The 24,306-nt window shown below is 38.5% G+C and overlaps 1 protein-coding gene across 8 annotated transcripts in view; it reads right to left on the bottom strand.

Annotated features, from left to right (window-relative positions):
• Positions 1 to 2,068: 2,068 nt before the first annotated feature.
• LOC126870976 (uncharacterized) overlaps positions 2,069 to 24,306 on the bottom strand; it is a 137,333-nt gene continuing 115,095 nt past the window's right edge. For all 8 annotated transcript variants that reach the window (XM_050629255.1, XM_050629254.1, XM_050629256.1 and 5 more), the window contains 7 exons: positions 23,716 to 23,840; positions 22,442 to 22,649; positions 20,108 to 20,222; positions 9,382 to 9,619; positions 8,678 to 9,064; positions 8,193 to 8,444; positions 2,069 to 7,046 (listed from right to left, as the gene is read on the bottom strand). In XM_050629255.1, coding sequence (XP_050485212.1) covers positions 5,244 to 7,046; positions 8,193 to 8,444; positions 8,678 to 9,064; positions 9,382 to 9,619; positions 20,108 to 20,222; positions 22,442 to 22,649; positions 23,716 to 23,840 — 3,128 coding nt within the window. In that variant the 3' untranslated portion in view covers positions 2,069 to 5,243. The remainder of the gene's footprint in view (positions 7,047 to 8,192; positions 8,445 to 8,677; positions 9,065 to 9,381; positions 9,620 to 20,107; positions 20,223 to 22,441; positions 22,650 to 23,715; positions 23,841 to 24,306) is intronic.

The raw sequence follows: 24,306 nt of genomic DNA, 5'->3' as shown, positions 1-24,306 counted from the left end.
ACTCGAGTTTAGAAATTACATTATATTAATAATCATACGTTTACAAATTTTTAACGTCATGTTTAATTAACTTGCTCCTTGTCGAAAACAATGTTTCATTAGTCATAGCCAGATGATAAACATACGATACGCTGGTAGCTGTTGCTTTAATTACAAAATAACATTTCTACTCGGAGCTAATGTAATCTATGGAGTCTCCAGAGGCTGCTAGCCTGTCGAGTTAATTAAATATTTCGCAGTGACATATTACTTACAACGTTAATTCATCGAGTTGATATATCGCGGTTGTGTCTCTTCAAATAAATTATTCATATTTACCTATCGTTTACTATTCGAAATGCTCATCTTCAGCTTGACAGTTATACGAAAATATTTCGCCAATTTGCCATAGAATTTACATATTCGTGTCTATATCATTAATTTCCGTCGTTCGTTTCTTCTCTATCTTATCTCGGTAAAGCTTTGGAGGAAAACATATCGAGCAAACGAAATACGTGATACAAAAGTTTCTGAAAATTTATAGAAGTACATTCGATCCGAAGATTAAGATTAATCTTTTCTAGAAGGCAAATTATTATTCACGAAAGAGCGTTTACATCGGTGCATTTCGATAATTGATATTGCTCTGCCATTTTATTAGCAGTCTCACCGCTAAAACTGACGATCGGTTTCCTTTTCGGTTTCCATTATACATGTAGCGTAAAAATTGTTAACTCGTAATTTAAAGTTATTTAGTCGTTAATTAAACTATGTAATTATAAAATATAGGAAACTATGATTTTCTCATTAGTAAATTCAATGAAAGATGAATTGAAGGTTTTTAGGTATTACCGTGTAGAAACAAACATATCCATTGCGAACGTGAATGTTCATCGCGAAATGATCGTGTTTTAGACGTTACAAACGCATGGAATAGTCGAAGCACGTAAAATTAGGATACTAAGGAAGAGTATAATAGGAGAACATAATGATCGTTCGAGATTTTAGGTTGATGGGACCGAATGTGTCCTGGGAATGTCGATTTTATTGAATCAACTAAATAGGACTGGAAATTAGGAAAAGGAAGAACGTGGAAATGTTAGTGTATGTACAAATATCAAGGATTTTCTCTACCAAAATCTTACTTTACATTTTTCTTAATTATGAATAATCTTCGGTCCCATATTACACTAACTTTTCAATTCTATTTCAACTAGTAATACTTTCTGAACTTTGGCCCCGCTTCTCTTCAATTTCACCTCCATCTCCATTTTCTCGAAATCGAAGCAAATCCGTGTACATCAGCGGCCTGTATTCGTCTGAAATTCACGTGACTCTCACAGGTTCTCACGGCAAATAAAAACGAAGTCATCTGGGCGCGTCTCGATTCACAATGTCGTGGTCGTCACAATGCGCTTGTCGACGTCCGTTTAACGCGACGATCGCTCCTTTGTTTGTTAATTAGCACCGCATCCGCGGCGAAGGTAATTGAGTGGGCGACGAAACGAAGATCACAAAGGTTGCGGACGATAGAATTCGTTTTAAAGCGGATCTCCTCGAGCGTGTATTTCAGAAAATCACACTCTGTGCCCTATTTTTGTTCACGATTTCCGATCGTGACACCATTCCAATCTCTTCTGACCATCGCTCTCATCTTTTTTTCTTTTTTTCCTTTTTTTTTTCTTTTTTTTCGGCAAGAGAAAACGCACGATCGATTACGCTGCGGTAATTGACGAGAATAATTGGGACACGAGGGCTACCTCGTCGCGAATTAAACGATTGGACCACCGAATTTCGTTCCTCCTCCTGTTCTCAGTCATTTCTTCCTCGAAGCCTCGTTTTGCTTTTAGTATCGAGCTCGATCAACGCGATATTATTTATAGTAGTTCGGCTGACCGCGCCCGCGATTCAAAATTTGAAAATTAGTACAACACCGACGATTCAATGAGGAGTATTCGATTGTCGACACGGGATGGTCCGAGAGTTTCTAGGAAAACGGACTTGCCCGATTGCTCCATTATACTGTAACCTCTAGTACATGTGTAATCGATTTAACGTCTAGGAAGAGACAAATAAATATTGACAAAGATCAGGCACAGACAGCGAGTGATAGAACGAAAAAAGCATTTGATTTTTATAATCAGTCGTTGGTGCGATAGAACCGAGGAATTTCGATTCTTCGATGGAAACATGTATTTTCTGGTTTACTCGTGAGGGTGTTAAGATCAAATACTTTTTTTGCCTCGTACCACTGGAAGTTTAATAAGTTACATTATAGCGTGTTTACAACGTTGTGTGTTTCGACATGGCTCACTTGCTCGAACACACCTTCACATTCGCCGATCCTGTCTCTCTGTTCGTCTACGTGGGTCGAGTATTCCACGAGATTCGACGACGAAATGGAAGGATTCACGCGACCAATGTTTACGGTCGATCAAGGAAGAGCTAGACTGAGGATGCTCGCGCAAGTCCTGGCCGCCGTAGGAAGAGATTTATCGACTAACAAACGTCTACGATTGATTGAAAAAAAAGAAAAAAAAAATGTCTAATTAAACTGGTAAGTTCGAGATCAAAGTTTCTTACTTAAAAAGCAAATCGATGTCTTCCTGTTGATTGAATTTTTCAAATTAACCCAGAAAGGAGCAGGTATTTCGAAAATACAGCGAACGAATCTCTTCCCGCGGCTTCTCTCGAGAGGGGAGACAAAATCGAACAAGCATTACGCAGAATGCAGAGAGCCGATCGCGTGGATACAGGGTTTTTTTTCTTCCTGTTCTACGATCGCCGTAGAAAAACGAAGAATGCCCCAAAAAAATTCAATCTTTTTTTTTGGGGGGGGTCGTGAAGACGATAACGTAAGACTAGACTTCAACAATACATGCGGTTTTTCATCGCCGTAGAGACACATTGCTGGTGGAGTATAAAAATATAAACATCTAAAAATGAAAAAGCGAGACACCGTTGCGCAGAGAATTGATGCTGTGTCGAGGCTGAAAACGCGTGCATCACAAGGGTGTTCTTCTACGTTAGGCTGTATCCATTTTATAATCATATTTTTCGTTTTTTACCCGCTTTCTTCTCGTTCTAAACGCGTTCTTAAAATATTCAAATAAACGGAGGATACATTTTTTGTCGATCCATTAAAAATTTAGCGAGTAGATAAGCGAATACCATTCTCAGGGATAGGGTGTTTATCGACTACGAGTAGACGAAGTACAAGAATCGTTAGATCAGAGGATACTGGCGACTTTCTAACGACTTTTTTTCGGTTTATGTAATTCTCGACTGGAATAACTGTTCGTAGTTTTTAAATCAGAGGAAGACACCTTCTCAACGAGGAAACAGCGTTTATTTAACATTCATCTAAATTTCTGACAGATCAACAAAATCATTTTCCAAATCGTGCGAGTATTTGCCTCGAGATATAATTCGAACGATCGGTTTCGTCTCTTTTTTCCGCGACATTTACGACACACGAAAATTTCTTTCCGTTCTTTTCTCTCTGCTTTTTCGTGTCTTCTCGTTTTTCGTCGCTGGGCAGGTTTACCATTTTCTTCTCCAATTTATTTAGTTCTTTTTTTTTTCTTCCTCTTGTCTCAAACGAGGCATGAATTTTTTCGAATTGTAATTCGACACGACGTGCCTGTCTAGATCTGCTGCATTCTCTATCTACCTACACGCTGAACTTGTGTGTTACAATGGACCTGCTTCTTCGTACGATCATTTTTTTCTTCTTATGTATTTATAATATTTATATACGTTATGCGTTTCGATGGGAGTTGCATATATTTATATATATATTTTTTATGTATATATATATGTATATATGTATAATAACGAACAACATTAATGATTACTCATTAGGCTATCCTTTTAATTGGACAATAAATAAAATAGTTTATATACCGCGCCTTCTCAGTTTCTTCTATCTTTCAGGCCGTTCATCCATATATATTTTCTCTCCTACTTTCTTAACTTGGATTCCCTTTTTTGATCTAATTTCTTCTTCTCCTATACCATTAATTTCCTCTAATTTCAATTCGTTCTCACCACCTGATCTCGACATTTAAATTTTATCGTACGTAATTTTTCCTTCTACCTTTCTCTCCCTCCCTTTCATTCTAACACACTCTCCTCTTCCATTCACTCTGCTCTCGGAACGGAGATCGATAATTAGGAGCAATATACATATATTTGGTATTCGCCAGCTGTTCGACAGTTTGGCTTCGATACGAACGTTAATTACACTCACACATTTTCTGGTTACATTTGGGAACAGCTAATCGACATACTACACGCACGTACTCTAAGACATATTTTTTCTTATTTTTTCCTTTTTTTTTTTTTCTTTCTTTAAATGGTGATTTGAATTTCGTACAACTGACTTGAAAGTCTGCCTCTACTCTCTTTCGACTGTTACATTCTAATAATTTGCCAAATCATCTGCGATGCGGCAGAACAATCAGATTTTTTTCGCTAATGTTTTTCTTTGCCTCCTCGTCGAAGAGAAGGCTTGTCCCGGAAATCGCCCAGGTGATGGTGTACGATCGTGTCCGTGGTCGCCCGATACCGAACACACGTGGCTCAAAAATTCTTAAAGTTAAAATCCCTTCGAGCTTCACGCGAGAAACGCAACATTCCGCGACCCAGTCTATCCAGACTCAGAGTAGTCAAGACGTGTTCAATTGGCGGAATGCGGATCCTATTAGATAGAGGATTGTCACGATACTATATTTCCTGACCGATCGATCGGTCGTCGATAGATTGTTACATAACGCGGGGCGACTCGGTCGATCGAGAAAAGCCTCATCGGAAATTTCCTTACGAATAACGTCTAGCGCACGAGGTCGAGGTAAATAATCGTTTTCGATTTAACAGACAGATGTGATCCAACAATGGCCGGCGATACAATCTAATGAAAATCGAGTCGAGACAATGTCGACGGAACACGAACGCTCTGATCGTCAACTCGATTTCCTTCGCTTCCGTGCACTTAACGTCACGGTATCTCTCGATCTTCTTCTTTTAATTTCAGCCTTCGTCAACGATCTTTGGCTCCAACGTCTCCTCCCAACTTTTGATAATCATCGACTTCTCTAGTTTTAACGCGCGAGAAAGTAGCGGTCAACCCTCGGTTCGTGGATCGACACTACACGAAACGCGAGCACACGTTCTTAACTGCTGCAACAGAAGATATTCTCAGCCAGCCACTTGTGCAGGCCCGACAACTGTTTCTCAGAAGAGTCCTCGACCACCAGGCCGTATCACTTGATCTCCTCGCGACTCGATGAACGCGGAGGATGCGACGACAACGGAACTTCCGATACCTGCCTCTTTGGTCGAAAGCTTGCCGTCAGAGAGGAAATCCAGCCGCTCGGAGATTGCGAGCTTTGATCGTGCAAGGAATCGCTGTTGCTGTTGCTCCTGGTGCTGTCGATACTCATACCGGACTTGAATCGCGACAACAGACCAGGCGATTTCTTGGACGTTGCAGTTGGCGAAGAGTACGTTGGCTTTTTCCGGCATTTGGCCGAATCCTTGCACAACATTGAGTCCAAACTACCCGTGTGTGGACGTTCCTCCGTCTTCTTTGGCTCCAACGAACCGAGCATCACGCTTTCGGTCTGCTTCGCCATCTTCGAGATATCCTCCATGCTCGCCGAGCTTCTTCTAATTTCTATTTTGCCTATATCTTCTTGTACAGCCTCTCTGGACCCGTGCTCAGGCTTGACAACGATCTCCGGTTGTTGCTGCTGCTTCTTCGTACGCACGTCAATTTCTCTAAACTCGATATCCAGAGTCTTTTGATCCTTCGCTTCTTTCAGACTGTGCGTCTTGCTCTCGGGATTCGAAGAATTTCGCCGGTGTTTCGCCAAAGATCTCTCCGACATCGCGCTCGGTAAAGCTTCCAACGAAGCGGACGATCTTTTCTCCTTGACGAACGACACCTTCCAGACACTGCCTCTGTTCTTGTACTCCGTCGATTTCCTCACCTTTGGCAATGTCATAGCACGCTTATCCACCGAAGACAATTCCACCACCGTCGCTATAGCTTTGTTCTCTTTCACCGAGACTTTAGTAAGGTTGCAACGCTTGCAAACTGCTAGAGAGTTATTGCGCCTGGAAGAAGTGGTCGCCGTGGTCATCAAGTTGCTTTTGTTCAGCGTCTTGGTTACGTGTTTCATAGGCTTCGGCGCAGTAGGGTCCTTCGAGTCGAAGCTGATACTCAGCCGATCCGTGAAGTTTCTTAATCTGGAAAAGATGGACTTGTGATTGTTGGGTCCTGTTTTATCCTCGCAACAACACCGGAGCCCAACCGTCTCCCTCTGTACCTCTTTGCGACTAGACTTCATCTCCTGATCGTTCTCCACTAAGCTACTCGTTTTCTTCAGGTTGTTCCTCTGCTGGGTTTCGACTACCACGTTACCGTTGCCCTCCACCATTTTTCGTTCGTTCCATTTCGCATCTAGGAAAACGGGTTCGTCTTTCTCCAGCTCCTCGAGGATTCTGGTTCCTTCCGCGGACCACGCACTGACGGGCGAGCTCAGGTCGCTGCCAAGATTCTCTCCTTTACTGCGTCTTCTTTCGCGCTCGTGATCCCTAACAGCCCTGGCTAGGTCGTGACTATGATAATCCAGTGACGATTTTTCTCGACTACCCTTTCGACTACCCGGGTAGCTTTTCCTACCTGTTGCCGGCCCAGTCAACGTCCCCTCGGTCGAGATTTTGAACTTCAACGTTTTCTCGCTCACCTCCACCTCGGTCGCTGTCTCAGGATCCGAACTCTCGAGGTTCTCCGCTTCTTCCGCCGTCAAGTTCTCCGTCATCTCGTCGTCGGTGGATCGCGATCGCGAGTGAACTGTGCCTATGGAACGTTTCGAGCGCATACTGTGCGACGAGGTAGATTTCACCACGCTAGCTGACCCGGTGGTCCCGGACGTTACGGTTATCAGATTTGCCTCGCCCAGGTCTGCTATGCTCTTCCGGTGATGCCGCTCGTCCTTCGCTGCTTCATTCAATCTGCGATAATATTCTAAAGCTTCCCGCACTGGCTGAACTATTAGGTTCTGGAAGAGAAATTTTTCTGTGTTTATTAGTGTGTTTGCTATTTAAATATTAAGATTTTGAAGATTTCTTAGTTCGATAAAATTACGATTTAGAACCGGTTTATTAACTCTCTAGGGAATATTCATTCTACGCGTCACGGTTGCGAAATAATCGATCATCCTGGTACACGATGCAAATCGTGTTTAGGCAGCAAGAGAAACCTAATTGACGCTTCCTTTATAAATCAAAAAATCAAATAATCGTTTCAAACGTTTGAAACTTTACATTCTCTTGTACACGCAAGATTTGCATTCAGTTTAATACAGGATGATCCTCTCGCTAATTCAAAGGCAATCATCATACCGTAGATCACGTATTCTTATTTTCATTTCACACATACACGCCTACACAACTGTTTCAGCTCTAACATAGACAGAATATCAACCTTTGGAGACAGATCACACACAAAGACGTATCATTATCGTCACAGCGTGGTTGCATTACCTTTGAATTAACTATCAAGCGAGTGGATTATACTCTATAACATGGAGAGGCTATAAAGCCGTGTGCATACACTACGATGAGTGACCTGAGCGATAAAGCTGATACGTGATCGATGATCGAAAGCCTATTGACGTTTGAGAATCGACGATAACTGAAAAGCGATTTGGAGAATACACGCGATGATCTGAACAATTCTGCTGTATGGAAATTTGTTTGTAACAAAAACGTTGTAGCTACATTTTTAAGTCTTGTTTTAAATCTACTAAATATTCGCTCGATTCTTTGTTAGTCGTCTTCTCTCGTTACATAATTTAGCCAGTTATTTTCTTATACATAGTATTATCAAAAAGAAATTAATAATAAAAAAACTATATTAATTACTCGATATTGGTGGCACATAGTATTATTTAATCATTTTTGCGAATAACATTTCATCGAGCTGTGCATATTGTGATAATATTTATAGATAATTTGGTAGAAGAGTTTTCTGATATACTGTTTGGATCTGATATGCAAATGGACTTGATATTAAAGCAAAGGACAAGCTTGAAGTTTTATGTCAAACTTGTAAAAGTGTTATATTTTTTCCAAGTATCGATCTTCATCTACCCTTATCAAAATACTAACAGCACCTTGGACAATAAGGGTGGTAATAAAAGTACCTGCAGCTGTGGAAGCAGTTCCCCAAGGGCCTCGAAAAGAGGAAGTAGAACGAGACCGATGAAGCTGACTTGGGACGAGGGTTTGGTTACTTTATCGCGATCCATAAATGGCGTCACTGGAAGTCCTTCGAGCTTCTCCGCGTCGCTCTGCTTGAAGAATTCTTGCAGCAACCTATCCAGCCACGGTTCCGCGACTTCCATCGGCCGGGCCTCGTTGCTAATATCCGCCACCTTGATGAGGATCATCGATAACTAGAACAGCAAATCACAGATATTTAACTTTGCCTTAATCTGAATCTTTAAATCTAATTTTCTGAAAGTAGTCGCTACAGCGAACTTTAATTATTGAATTACCGAATGATGAATTTATCGTAGATTTTTGTATTTGACACAAACTATTGTTTCACTTCGTGCGTTTATATCGTAATCGTACGTAGACAAAATAATTATGAAATAATATGACAAATTGAAAGGTAAAAACTTACCAAATTAATATGAGCCTTGCTGGAGTAATCGAATTCCGGGATGATGTCCGTGAATTGACCGAGGATCTCGTTGTGCCTGGCCATGTCCGTTGCAAGAATACACCTGATGATCCCTTCGCGTACGACTCGATATGTCGCATTGTCCAGCGACGCTAATATGTTACATTCCGGTGCTTCTAAAACACGAAAAGCTACGGAGCAATGATGGTTCTCCAGAGGTGAGATATCGTTGTAACGCAGAGCCAACTCGGTACGGGCATTTATTTGATAAATGTTGTTGTATCCTGGATGATCTAGATCGTGGCAGATGCAGGAGACAATTAATATAAAAACCTCCAGATCGCCGATTCGTGACGGAAGATCCACTGTCCAGGCTATTGCGTACATCTGCGTAAACAGAACATTGGTTAAAACGAAATACGATTATATGTATATACTTATTTTATTTTCATCGTATCATTTTAATCGCGTTTCTTTGCATATTTAAGAGCATATTTAAGTATACGTTATGAGTTAATTGCTCTAAATTTTACTAACATCTACGCCATTCGAACATTTCCTATATTTATTATGTTTACGTATATTCGCTCTGTGAGAAGATTGCGCGTAAGCCATTCGTAAAAACGAAACGCGTAGAAATTACATAGATGGAAAAACCCACGCGTTGTGTTTTAACGCGGCAGGCGTGTAGATCGTGCACTTGCCATTTGCGCCACGCAGAAGCAATGCCTAAAGTTATGAAACGGCACTTCGTTATAGTTGTTATAAACTTCGTAAAGGAAGTTCCTCAGGATTGGTAAAGGAATGTTAAACTTTTGAGGTAGGTCCAGCTCGACGAACATCGTCTGCAGCATCAATAGAAGCTCTTCGTCTTCCCATTGCCGTGCATCGAATGCTGGTGAGTGTAGCCACTCCCGAACGTTCGACGATACTGAAACGTCGCTGTAACACAATCACAGACATTAACTTCGTAGCATCGAAATTCTATTTAGACAAATAGACAATGGATTAATTTCTATCGTTTAACCGAATTGCTAGTGCCCTCAGATTTGGAATTTTTATGATTAGACCGTGAACGTCCATGTGCGTTTTTAGGAAATTTACAAATTCACGATACGATGATAAGATAACTGGAATAAAACGCCACAGAATTAGACGGCAGAATCAAGCCAGCTATCTTAGAATCACGAGAAGAACGGTTACTTTTATATTCGAAAGGGGTGCATTTTGTACGTTTCTTTTCTTTCGTATCCCGTGTCTTTGCTTGCAATAGCAATTTCCATATAATTACATGCTTCTACATCAGAGAAGAGCCACAAATCGAGATGCAAACTTCCAGAGCACGGTTCTGCTTCGAGGAAAAAACGGAGGCTCCAGTTTCCTTTCAAAGTATCGAGTCTCTTTAAGATCGCGAACATCATCCCCTCCGCCTCATCATCCGGATAAAATTAATCGGATTAGTATGTAATTTCGTCGAAGTACCACCGTTGCCTGGTATGCAGTATTTTGCGCAATAATGTGTTATCCGCTTATTGAACTAAATCAACATGAAGCCCGACCTACGACGGATTGGAATTGCATTAGGGATGTATCGATTTGCCAGTGTAACGTGCCAAACAGCACACGCGGCTAATCACGATAAACATACTATACACCACGTGTCCGTACCTTCAAATATCAAGTAAACATTTATTGTACTCGCAATGGTATTTTTTCCTTCTAAAAAATGGTCGACCGATCGTGTAAATGATAGAAGAGTGATTGTGTCGTTCGACAAATATTGATAGTACTGTATTTGCTGGCAAAATATTCGTTTGAATAACATATATATATATAAATGATAAAAGATTCGACATACGAAGAGCGAAAACTATTGTTATGTTCTGCGAAACTTTAATTCTATATCGAAACGATTATTAATTGAATGAAAATATATTAGCTCTTTCGTACACGGTTACAGGTTATCAATATAATATAAATGATTTAATAACGTTAACGACAAGAAAACTATTTCAATGGAATCTTACAAACATTGAAAGAAAGATTGGAGAGAATTGTGAAACCACAAGATGATTACGTTCTTTTATACCATTGAAATGTACATACGTTTCAAACATTCGTTCAAATATCGGTATAACGAGCAGTATGAATTTATGGGACGGACTGATACTTCTACCAGCGCTGTCCAAGCGAAGCGTAAGCCCTTTGGGCATTTCTCGCTTGTTCTCGTCGTCAGGGAAACCACATGATGCTAAACAAGCGATCATGACGCTGCATTATGTCGACGTTCCGCTGATTAGCTGTCACGAGACTTTAGCGTTACTTTTGTTAGCAACGTAATATCGCGCGAAGAAAATTGCCAGGGAGGAGAGTAGATTCTCAGAAATAATTAGCGTTCAATTTGTTATTAAATTATTAAATCTCACGACTACTATGACAATTAGAATGCTTCAAAGAATGAAAAATAAAATTATTACCCGACATTCGTTATTTTAATTTACCATATTTCCTTTCCCAAGACAAAGACTTTTGTTCGAAATCCAACCGCCGCGAACGAACAAGTGAATGAACAAGCGAATCCAATAGATTTCATTAACTGGAAATGTTCTACTTAAGATTTCACGAATTCCAATCAGGTCAAATACAATTACTCGACGTTACGTAGGAGTTGATGTGTCGAGATCGAGGCACGATCAAGGAGATTAAGCAGAAGCACGTGTAGCGAAGACCGCTAATTGGCAATCCGCATTTAGCTCGCGCATCAAATCGTGGTACGGGATAATGTTCGCTTTGTGACGCTCCCTATTATAACCCAGCAATAGTAGGTCATTAGAGAGATAACGGTAGCTTAATGGCATTTTGCGGTAACACTACGGAGCTTGCTACTGTCACGGGCCATCCATCCATCCGTTCAAACCGAATAAGTCGACGAAAAACATTTTCAATGTTTGCAATCAATTAATAATCTTAGTTGTCGGAACGGTTCGCGATATTTTCATGCGGTTTCCGCGAACAGCGATTTGCGCAGCATTTGTTACGTCTCGTTCGACGTTTCGTACATCCGGCATGTTTGCTGCGGTTTATTTGCCTTGTTTCCGTGCGGGAATCGATTGACGTTCGTTTTTTATGTGCAGTGTTTTTTTCCGTGAAAAACAGAGCTTTTGCAAAACGATAATCAAAACTCTGTGCTTCGCATGCCGAGTTCCTCCTCTGCGAAAAATCCTGGATCGGTTTTTTTTTTCGAGTCTCGGTGCATTTCACAAAAGAAATCGAATTGCCACGAGGAAAAAAACAGGAGAATAAAACATCACGAAACAAAGCACGAGGAACGCATGACTGGTTATGCGAAATGGTAATAGAAGCGCGTTATTATTGTCGAACTTTATTCCACCGTTTTCTCGCACGTGAATTACAAGCGCGTTTATACTTTAAAGGTAAATCATCCGAGTAAAATCGATCTGAAAACATTTACAGACAGATAGATCTCTCGTTTCGAAAATCAGGAATAAAACAGCACTGGAGTCCGGGCGGTGTCTCGGTTGTTTCAAGCGTCGAACATGAATTCCCAACAGGCAGAGTTGTACGATCCGTCTCGAAATTCAATTTACCCACGTAATTCGGCGTAATCTTGACGAAGATCCCACGGGTTGTGCGCTTAATCGCTCACGAAACGATGTCGAACGTGTTGCGCTGCATCGCGAGATCTTCGCAGGATGAATGCATAAAGAACGGGACGCAGAACAATGCATTTTAATGAAACGTGTCCCGATACTATCATATAAGAAAATCACAATATGGAGAATCCATATTAAAACGCTTTCATGTCAAAAACAGAAGTGCGAGAAACAAAGTTACGATATTGTATATAACAAAATGAAAGACGCGTTAAGAGCTAAAAATTGAAATGTAAGTAAAGAGTGACAGTAAAGGATTTAATTGTTTATCGATACGGTCAATTTAGTGGGCAATTAATTTCTTCCACCGTCGAGCCCTTTTGCTTCCAATAATCTCCACGAGCGTTGTTTGCTCGAATCACACGATACTTCGCTTTTATCACGCTTTCGATTCAAAGAGACTTCGTTATCGATACTAATTCCATTCGAATGACTTTCCTCCCTGACTAATAACGTAATTGTTATGAGTTCACTAGCTGCGGTTGCATATCGACTTCGGCATTATGCTCGGAAACGGCAGCCTTTTATATTTATAACTTGACATTTAAACGTCTGGCAGGAATATCGAAGTTTCTTAGTTATTAGAACTACTCGCAAACGTAACTGGCATTTGAGACATGCAGACCACGCAAATTGGTAAGCTTTGCTGTCTACGTTCACCCGTTCGTACTTTATTACACGCTGTACAAATTGAATGCAATTTAATATGTACTCGCGGCAATCTATCGGCTTCTTACAGAAATTTATCGATCGTGTAAACAGTAAAGATTAGTCAGTGCTATTACTGCTTTGATGAGAACGCGTAATGGAATGTGATCCTTAGAACGGAAAGTAGCGTATTTTACTTAGAAACGATTCTTTTTCTAATATTTTATATTAGAAAAATTCTTACATTTTTTTTATACCATTCATCGTTGATTATACCATATTCATTAAAAATTTTAATTAAATTTCTCAAGAGGATTACAAACGCGAGATACTTTATAGAATATTCACTGGTCATATATCTTGATAAGTTATGTGTTTCATTGTATCGTTAGAAAGCCAACGCAATCGCTGTTTTCCTATAACGTTCCGATGTAATATTCATTTATAACAGGTCGATATAATATTAATTACACCGAAGTCTGATCAATTTCCTATAACACTTCCACATTCTCCTCAACTTGAAACTTTCATGGTAGCTCTCAATTACGCTAGAGTAATAAATCTGTTGAATTAAATTCCGATATCACCGGTTACCATACATCCTTTTTCTTCAAAAGAAGAAAAGGAAGGTAAGAAAAGACTATCGTTAAATTCCGAATACGCGATACCCAATTCTAAATTCCAACACGAGCCACCAAAATTCCTCTAACTCCAGTAGCGAATTACGTTCAGTGCTGAAACTCGTTTCAATCGCGTTGAAACTCGATGTTTCAGCTGGACGGCTCGCTTCGTTAGCTCAATAGAAAACAATTTTATACATATCGTCAAGGTTTTAATTAATACTGACATGGAAGTAATTACGACTTTATAAATGAAGTATTTGATTTTCCGGATAGTTTGAGTTTACCTTTCGTTTTTTTAAAATACCGCAATGTCGATTAAATTCATTGTTAAATTCATGTCCCAGCAAATTAATTTCATGAAAGGACATTCTCGCGTTAAATAGAGAAAAACAAAGCTTCAATTTCAGTCTGTTTTTGGAAAACACGAGCTATTGACCCGAGCTAATGGACTCCTGAGTATACATTTATGTATAAATGTTTGTTCGAAAACTGTTTGTGCTTGAAACCGAGATCGTTTCTCTGGAAGAAACGGATGTAATTGAACAGTCTCCTTTGTAACAAGCTTTTATTTGGAAAAAGCTCGCGGATGAAATTGCGCGAACATATTTAAATTCCAATAAAATTTATTAAAAAGTAAAAAGAGAAGAAAATCAGAAAATTTGAAGATAATCGGTTTTTAATATTTTCTCTCTATTCATTCGCAATTCGATACGAACACTGTTCGCTTTGTGAGACCTAAAGCTAAACCATATTGGCTGCATCAAAGCCATGCTCTTGTTAACGTGGCCAGATTTTTGAACACTCCAAACGGTCGAGCGAGTTTCAGTATCAACCTGAAGAGGTTTCGGTATATGTTCCCAAAGAGACTAATATTTTTGGATTTTCACAATTGTTCTTGAAACACACCGTACACGCGATGAAGTTGAATTTTCCAACTAATTTTCAGCGAAGTATATACCAATTTCTATTTGTTCCAATTCAATTTACTTTTTTCATTTAAACGAACTAGAAAATATTGTTCAATTATTTCCGTCTACTTCAATAAGAATATTCCTTTTCATTCTATCGAAATAAGCGATAACAATATAATTGAATGGAAAAACTTTGTCTATAAATTCTCACGTCACATGTCAAGTTTGATTTCTCCTGATCCATTAATCAAGTTTCGATAATTGTTCACCTATGATGGTAAAATCACTTGTGATTGAAAGGAAGAGGACGAACGATAAATCATGCAATGACGCTCGTTATACTATGACGTAAAAGTGTGCACAGAATATTCTACGCTTACTTCTCCCTTGTTTCGTTCAATGATTCAACGGACGTGAAATCAACAGTATAGCGTTTCCTTCTTCGATGTTTCACTATCCTTTTTTGTATCCTTCATGAATTCTTAAAATTTCATAAAGCTATGTATATGCAAAATAAAAAGCGCAAGGAATAACAACGCGTAAACACGCAGAATGATCATGACTCGGAAGGTAATTACAAGATTAATAAGCTAAATTCATCGGAAACTTCAGCTCGGAAATAGCAAAACTTGAAATAACGAGTGTCAAAAAGGTGAAGAATAAAGATCAATGTTGAGAAAAGCAAAACGAGAATTCGAAAGGTTCCTCCTCCTCTATCATTTAAACGCCGTATCATTCGGTGCAACTTAATCAAAAACATAAATCGTCTCGTAACGCTCATTACGTAATCACGAGACGTAGACGTTGCACTATTTCTCTCTCTCTCTCTCTCTCCTTCTTATCCCACTTCACAGTGATTCAGAGGATGCGGAATTCACGAGGACTTCCTCCTTCACCTTCTTTCCTTCGTGAGCCATTGAAAATTCTACGCGCACAATGCTTCAAGTGCCTTCTCCCTCTCTCTTCCTTTCTTTTCCTCTTCCCCCCCCCCTCTCTCTCCCCCTCTCGCTCTCTCTTTCTGCGAATGACATCCTGCAACGATCAGCACGATAAAGTCCGGTGGGTAAATGAATAAATAATTCCGCGCCAACCCCATCCGCCCCTTTAGTTTTTCGTTCCGCGCGGACTTCTTAAATAAAAGTCTCGTACTATCAACGATCGACGAGGAGCATTAACGCGACGGGGCGACGACTTGATTTATTATGGAACTTCGTGCTACGAACTTGCTTCGCGTGTGCCGCGCGTTCAAATAGAAACGCCAGTGATTTATAATCTTCTTTGGTATAACCGTTCCTACTGTTAACAGTGTATGAACAAATTTATGAGACAATTTCTTTTATCCGTTCGCCTTTTTTTTAACACGAGGGATAATGTTAACACAATTAGAATTTGTTTCTCAATGAATCATTCACATAGAGATCCTCGGGTGAGAAACGAATAAATTTTCAGGTCAAATGCAAATGAATCACCCTTTTCGGGCAATTTTTCTACAATTCGAATAGTGGTAAATCCGCTGGAAAGATCTTGCCGGTGCAACGGTTCATAGCTGAATATCCGCGTCCATACATTTTACGCGTGTCAAATGAAACTCGACTTTTATTTATCCCACGGTCGTGACTATTTTATATGACTTTCTCGTTGCAATCTATATTCGTCACGAACGGAGTGTCCTCGAAAAATAGTACCGAGCAACATGCAGACAAATACGTTCGACTCGAAAAAGCGTATTGGTTAATGCTTTCCTGAAACGGATCGATATATTTCACGAAACGTCCAAAAACGTTGAGAGACATAGTACTTTTAGCCTCGCGTCGATTATCGTCACATTTATGCGTTAATAATGCTACATCGTAGACTATTGTGTTACTCGTTATCTGTTTCAGAAACAACGGTAAAAAAAATTGTTCCATTTTTATTTCATAGTTGTTATACTTTAAAAAAGTTTTAATGCGAAGAATATAAGTATCAGCTACCCCCTTGTAAAAATATACCGTGACACTTCGTGTATATCATAAAGTTTAATGGGTTTTGTTCTCAACACGCGTATATGAACGGAATATCTGCGTCTGCCTATTGGCTGACTTATACTACTGCGGAATATAAACTACCTTTGAAAAATCTTGGGTGATAAATTACCTTTCAACGGTATGACGGATTTGTTTACTCGTCGCTGCATCACAGCTGATACTGATTAACATTTAAATAACGGGATTATTAAAGTTTATAATTAAAATCCGATTAAATATGGAATTTTGTACGAAACGTTTAATTATTGGATTTCTATGCTTCAAACTTATCATTTCACAAAATTATACTTTTGCAGTAGATGCTATATTTTACTTTCTATAAATAATTACTTCGGCAAATAATAAATAATATAACTTAACAAATTCCCACTGAAACTTCTACACACCGGAACACATCAGCCGTTTCAGTTTCAGTTTCTCTGAAAACGTAAATCTAAAAGTATAATGGACAGTTTAAACCTGGATTCAGAGTAAACCAAGTTGTTCACCTTCTAACGCCACTGATTGAAATTAAATAGATCAATTACGATCGTCGCAGAGTGTTTTCGAAAGAGATACAACAAGATCATAGGACGACAAAATCAAATTGCCGTGTTGTGTAAAAAAATAAACGGATAAACAAATATTACTTTGAAAAAATATAGTCGAAATATCGTGTAAATTTATTTTTGGACCAATTTTGATCAAAATTTAAATTTCACTCGCAAAAATAAAAATGGTAAAATCGTCCAACTTCAAAGATTAAAAAAAAAAAACGCTGGTTTTGCAACATGATTTGTCAAGGGTAGATTAAATTTGATGACGATCAGAGATGTACCACATTGATTTATCGAGCTTTATCTCTAACTATAGTTAATTAGGTTCGTTGTTGGTTAGACTACATCGAACACAGATTCGTCAATTTTTTCTTGAATACAAATTTGATCAATTAACTTTTACGATCCATTAGTGTTATTATTTTAATTAATTTATATTGACTTTGCTTAAATTTTCTATTTCGAATAATGTTAGTGTACCTCGTTTGCTACTTCGATTCAATTACTGCTCCAGTATTTCAATAATTTCCGAACAGGTTTATTGATAGTTGCCTCGTACGTGACGTGATAATGCTCCATTTCAACTGAATGCCCCTGAATGCACTTGATCGCGATTGACGAACAACAGGGTTCATCAAAATCTCGTTGTTGTCGTCATGAAACTGCTCTTCTGTGCGATATTTTCCAGCAGTCTTCCAAATTTTCTGTTGCAAACGATTTCGATTTATGACTTTGTTGTAGTGTAATAGAGAATCAACCTGACAAATAATATGTAGAACCTGATTGGACCGACTATTGAACATTTTGATATTTAACTGCTCGGAGAAGTGGCGTTTAATTGCTTTAGAAGATAGATTTTACGGAATTTTGTGAAACGAAATTTTGAGTAATTTATTCCACTTAATTTCTTGAATCTATTCCTTTTAATTTCTCGAACCTGTTCCTTTCAATTTCGAATATCCTCAATTGAATCTGACTTCTACGAATTTACATTTTTTTATATGACTAGTTCCAGTTAATTTCTCTGATTTCAAGCACAAATTTAACTAATTAAGTTACACTTACTCAAATTGATATTTGAACATATTCAATTATTTTCAAAATTCAATCAAGTTCGACATACAACAGTTTGAACAATTCTAAGCTTTCAATCGATTATTAAATTAGTTAAACGATAAATATACTTATTTTTGGCAAAACCAGTAAAATTTTAGCCACAAATTTCATTGTATCGTGCATTCTGTATCAAAATATGCGAATAAAATGTATTTCTATTACTAGCAATCATAAAAAAAAAAATGTTTCTCGCGAGTTGAGAAACATTCTGTCCTAAAAAAAGTAACTCAGACGTCAAAAGCCATTTGTACGGTATAAACTCCTCTTAACTATAATTTCACCTGACTTAACACGATATTTGCAGCGTCTTTCTCCGCTAACCTATTCACACGCTTCTCTTCGATGGCACGCGAAAAGAATTAGATCACTTCACGGTTAATCTTTTGATTAATTTCCTACTGTCAATTTAATCTACACGTGATCGATTCTCTCCGGATAGACACGATATGATCAGACGGATAGTAGATATATCGTAGATATTTACGCAAGCTGATCCAGAGAGTCACGCACAACTCGTCTCCTTGAGATGAAAATTAATCACCAACGTCGAAGCGATCAGACGTTTTTGGCCTGTCGTATGCCACGTTTCAAACAGACGAATGTTTATAAAACGACGATTTATTTACCCGATGTTGAACTTTGAAACAATCGTATTTCTGTTAAATTGTTTATTCCGTCCATGTTTGAATGGTAGTTCATGTTAAATTAGTTTAGTCGAAATGGTAAGTTTCAATGAACGTGATGGTTTTAATGAATCAGAGTGACGTCAATTGTAGCGATGAATTAAAAATAGAATGGATATCCATCCATATATATATCCAGCTAAGTTATTTATGGATACTTGCGAATTTTAATTAAGGCTTGAAAGATTCGATGATGCTTCGGGACGATTTCGAGGATTATAAAATGTATTTTTACATTATTTTTACGGGAATATTTAAATTAATATCACGTTGGAATGCTCGTAGGATACACGCACAACACGAATTTTATAAAAATATGCCAAATATAGCAGGGAATATTTTTCCAGACTCGCTGGTTTCGAGTTTTACAATGTTTTCGAAGCTTTTTCTACCTTCGAAACTTTTAAATTTGAGTTTTGCAATTTTTAACGTATGTGACAAAAATTTCATTGCAGAAAAATACGTGTGTGAAACGAACCCTGAAATATACTACAAATATCTCTAAATAATAAATAATCCTTCATAACCAAACTGAGTCTAAACAAAAGGCCTCACTTCGAATTACTATTTTTATTGAAACAATTATCAAATATCTGATTTTTAAATATCGTGTAACATAGTATAAATATCGATAGAAGAGTTAAAAAATGATCTGTAAGAAATTCAAGAGAAGAGATATCGCTTGGCTCTGGTTTGCGTACGAAGGATTAATTATTATTAATAAATATTCATGGTATTTGAAGTTTCGTAATATACGATAGAAATTCCGACATTCGAATCCAGAATTTCCGAAGATTAAAATTCGTCAGATGGCTAATAATCACCGGCGGCATTTAATTATCTTATTTTTAGTTCCTACAGATAACGTTAGTTCGATTATGCACGATGGCCTAGATATCAATCTCCCATAATGTCAAAAAAAAAAAAAAAAAAAAAAAAGAAAAAAGAAAAAGAAAGAAAAAAGGAAGAAAAACGAAATAGAGAATGTCATGTAACTTTTTCTTTCGATGTTCACGATTCTTCGTCATAAATATCGGCTGGCGTAGAAATCGATCGAGCAGTTTATCGTTCTTTCACCTATCCCCTTGGTGTCCAGAATCAAATCGCGGCTCGAGACAGCAAAAGAGATTGGACAGTCGGTCGTAAAGGGGCAAAGAAAGAAGATGCACCAGGCATAAGTCGTAAAGAGAACGGCAATTTCTATTGACTCACCAGATATTGAGGAACTTCTCTCGCACCTTCCGCTTCATGCTGTCGCTCTTCCGACGATACTGCAATCTGCGGCAGGAATCCGCGTAGAGAGACTCTGGAAGCTGTTTGTAGAAACCTGAAAGTGACAGCGGTCTGGAGATTGAACCGGAAAACGTTCGACGTCCATAAGCCCCAACGGGGCCAACCGCGTTTCTGATTGATTGGAACGCTATTTCAGGACGATTTTACGCTCCGCATGCCGTCACTTATTGTAAGTCACTCGACTAATTACTTCGATTGGAATTCAGACGTTAATTCGACTCGATTCACGTCGTACCTGCTTTCGTCGAAAAAGAAACTCATCGAAGTCGCAGAGTTTCGCGAGAAAACGAAAGAGAAAGCACAAAGGAAAATAGCCTTGGTCGATGAAATCTGGGAATAAAAGCTTCCACAGTGTCGGCGAATTGGGAACTCGGAAGCTTCTGAAAACGCGAAACCTGTGGATCATCTTATCGCGAGCAAATTAAGAAAGTTCTGTTGCGCGGACTGAAAATTCCGCGGTGTATATCAAGATACCGAGTATTTAATTTTAGTTATTTTAGCATTTAAGTTGGTGTTTTAAACTCTTTGCTTTTATATTATATAGCTAATTATAAGTTCATTCTCTGTCGCGATACGTTTTCACGATAAGGAGAAAATAACGAATAACGAATGTTTTGTAATAAATACAGAACGCTACTTTACGAAAACTAGATCGGATTGATTTACGCCGCTATAATTTTCAGCCCTTCGTATAATGGATATTTTCCTAACAAAATTTGAAATGTGTTAAACAGAAATTTCAATGGCTCTAGTGTATTGCTTTCATTTCCAGAAAAAGAAACAAGCATGGACGGGCATCGTTTTTATTACAAATCTTTCGATCATATAATTGGAACGAATACGAAGGAAAGAGACAAAAATCAAATGAAAAAGGGGACGAGAGGGGATGAGAACGTGAAAAGGGGAAACAAGAGAGGGAGAAGGGAAAATTTTGGGGCCAAGCTCGTTGGTAGCCTGGCCATAGGGAAACCTTGTATCTATATACGCGTTTGGCTAGAAATTGAAGATAGGAATAGCTGCGACGGTTCCTTGCATGGGCAAATATTTATTCAGCGGTAGGCGTATTCGACCGATGCGATGTACTGTTTATCTGCGCGTATATCCATCGTCCCTGGCAAATCGGTTGCGTTAAAATGATTCTTCGATTGGGCGCAAATGGCCGGAAATTTTTCTAAACGATCGCCTGCAACGATATCCGTTTCGTGGAGAAAAATTTACGAAAAATAACGAGGGCAATTGTTGCGAAAAGATCGAACAATCGAAGGAAACTCAACAAGGCGGAAAGCAACGATTTTTCACCTCGAAACGAGTTTTCTATCTTCCCTTTTCCCTCTTCTCTTCTCTATTTTTATTTCTTTTACTACAGAAGAGAGAAAGACGTGTTGCGGAAAACGCTTCTGACATTTTACGATTCGCCAAAGAGGACGAAGAAACGGAGAAGAAGAAAACGGCGAAGGGACGAGCTGAAAACGAAAAGCTTCGAAACGCTTCGATTCGCCGCTGTTTACTTCGGCTCCGTCCTTTATTTTCCGGTTCGCAACTTTGGCCAGATGTGCAATTTTGCGCGCGGCTGATGTTTGCGTGGCACGATCGGCTAGATTAAATTATACATAAAAGAGAGAATGATTCACTTTTATTCCGTGATATTCCATTTCAATTTCTGATCAATTTTATATTGGCTTGAAAGCACCGAACAATGGTCGATTGGACAAAGAGAAAAGGAAAAAATCGTAGAAGATAAAATAAATAAAATGGTAGGAGCGTAGAAAGCTCGGCATCTTTTGAAAATACGCTTTCAATAGCATTTTAAGAAGATTATCCCTTTCTCTGTCTCTCTGATACAAGAAATGGTAGAATTTTTGCTCCATCCTATCAATTTTGAACGTTAACTTTTTATGTTTTCAGTTATGTCATTCTATTTTCTTTTTATTGCCAGCTTCGTTTCAGATATTTCAAATTCATTTTTGAATTACACGCCGAATTTTTGCCATTCCTTAAGCGTAGAAAATAAAAAAATTGTCCGTGTCTTTTTTTTAATTCAGAAGAATACAAACAATTATATTTATTTCGATGATATTAAACATAATAACAATATAATAATAATATCCGCGACTTGACGGATTGTTTTATCTCAATTGATCTTCCGAGCGTTGATTTCACACGCAATGTACGATATTATAAAGTACGACCGATCTTTTCGAAAATCTGTACATTTTTACGAACGAAAGAATATTCGTGTAATGTAAAACTTACTCAGCCAACTGAGTTGTTCGTTGTGCTCCAACTTGTTCTTGAAACTGTCGACCTGCCGCTTTAGTTCGCGAAGAGCATACGATGGCGACGCGTTCAGAGCTTCTTGGTGCTCCCGAAGTTGCTGTTCCAAGGCCGCCACACGTCTCTCGAGAGCCCACAGCACTTCCGCCTCGATCACCCCAGACGAGGCCGGATGTGCTCCGACGATCTTGAAAACAGGAAATATACTCTTTATAGCCGCATTCAAACTTCCATCAACTGTACATCGAGTTTATCGTGTAATAGCACGAAACTTTTCTTCTTGCGATCTAGATATAAAATATATTGTCGTCTCGAAGGGACTGCATTCTTGTCGTTCTTTTATCGATGTCGCTATTTTTCTCGTTTACGGGAAGATGGATGGGAATTAAATTTGTTCGGTCTGCTTACAGGAATATTGAAAATAATCCGTTAATAATTGTTCCATTTAAATATTAATAAGTAATCGTTTAAAGGATTATTGCAATATGTAAGTAAATATATAAATGTTTGCCCATTTGTAATATTTAATATTTCTACTATTTATTTGATTAAACATGTGAAAGTTGATGATCGTTCGTGATCGATATTAATTGAAATAAATACTACGTCAAGAGGGACATAACACGATAGAGATATTGCAATGTAATAAATGCACTTTAGCGGGTCGGTCGGAATAAAGTGGTGCTCGATGAACTCATCCATGAGACAATTTGTCGAATCTGGGGAAGATTTCGCTTGAATTGACTCGAATTGAGAGCAGCGGAATCGTGAAATTTTAAGTCTCGAATTGTCTATCCACCGATCACCGTATCTTCTCGAACGGAACGATAAAAACGTTTCGACACAATGAGACCCGAATAAAGGGATCGAAATTGAGAGGCTCCGACGAACCAAACTTCGTTTCCTCTCTTTCTTTTCAAACTAAATATTAACATAAAACGTATTTCTTATTAAACTACAATTTTTCGAAATACTTTTCTAATCCACGTTGTTTTATTAATTGAAATTATTCATTTTTCCAATAACATTGATTAAGTTACAATGGAGGAAGGAATTTTTCGTCGAAGCATTGCAATTGAAGAGAAGTTTTTCAATTCGATTCTAAACGACCATCGCCCGACGTTAAAAGGAAAGTACCCAGAAGAAGAAACGGCAAATTACATAATTTAGCGAGAAACGCAGAGAAAAGATTTGGAAAAGTAGGATCGAGTCGAAATGGCCGAGACAGCTGTGTAAGATAGCTGGATCGTTACCTGAAGAACATAGGGAGAGTCGGGTGTGTTCGCCGGCAAATTAGCCGAAATGTTCAACAGCTTGTCCTCTTTGCGAAGCTTCACGATGTCCAGAGGGCCAGCCTCTGCTGCATTTCTAAAGAGTTCTGCAACAGAAAACCAACTTATTAAAACTCCTATTACCGGAAACAGAAATTTTTAACTATGTCACGCTACGAGCAAATATTTCACTATTCTGAAATTTCAATATTCCATTGTTTCAACGTTGAACGTGAAAAGCATAAAATTCTACATCGACGTTCGATCATTTCGAATTATTTTTCGGTAAATAAATTTGGTAAATACATCGCAATATTCCGATGTATCTGCAATTTTAACGTAGTGTTAACGAAGTTTATAAAAGCTTAATTGAGCGCAGCGTATCGCGTACGTACGTTCGAATATAGTTTGCTAATTAAATTTGTAAACGGGCGAAATATTTTTGTATTCAACCAGGTATGCATAGTAGAATTATGCCAGCAAATATCTGTTCTCTGTCATAAAAAAAAAAAAAAAAAAAGAAACGATCATTTCGACTATTAAATCTCTACGGGATAAACCATCTTCCGTGCA

The sequence above is a fragment of the Bombus huntii genome, chromosome 11 (assembly GCF_024542735.1).
Source record: "Bombus huntii isolate Logan2020A chromosome 11, iyBomHunt1.1, whole genome shotgun sequence".
Taxonomy (NCBI): Eukaryota; Metazoa; Arthropoda; class Insecta; order Hymenoptera; family Apidae; genus Bombus; species Bombus huntii.
The sequence above is the reverse complement of the archived record's forward strand: the minus strand, read 5'-3'. Positions and strand labels throughout refer to the sequence as shown.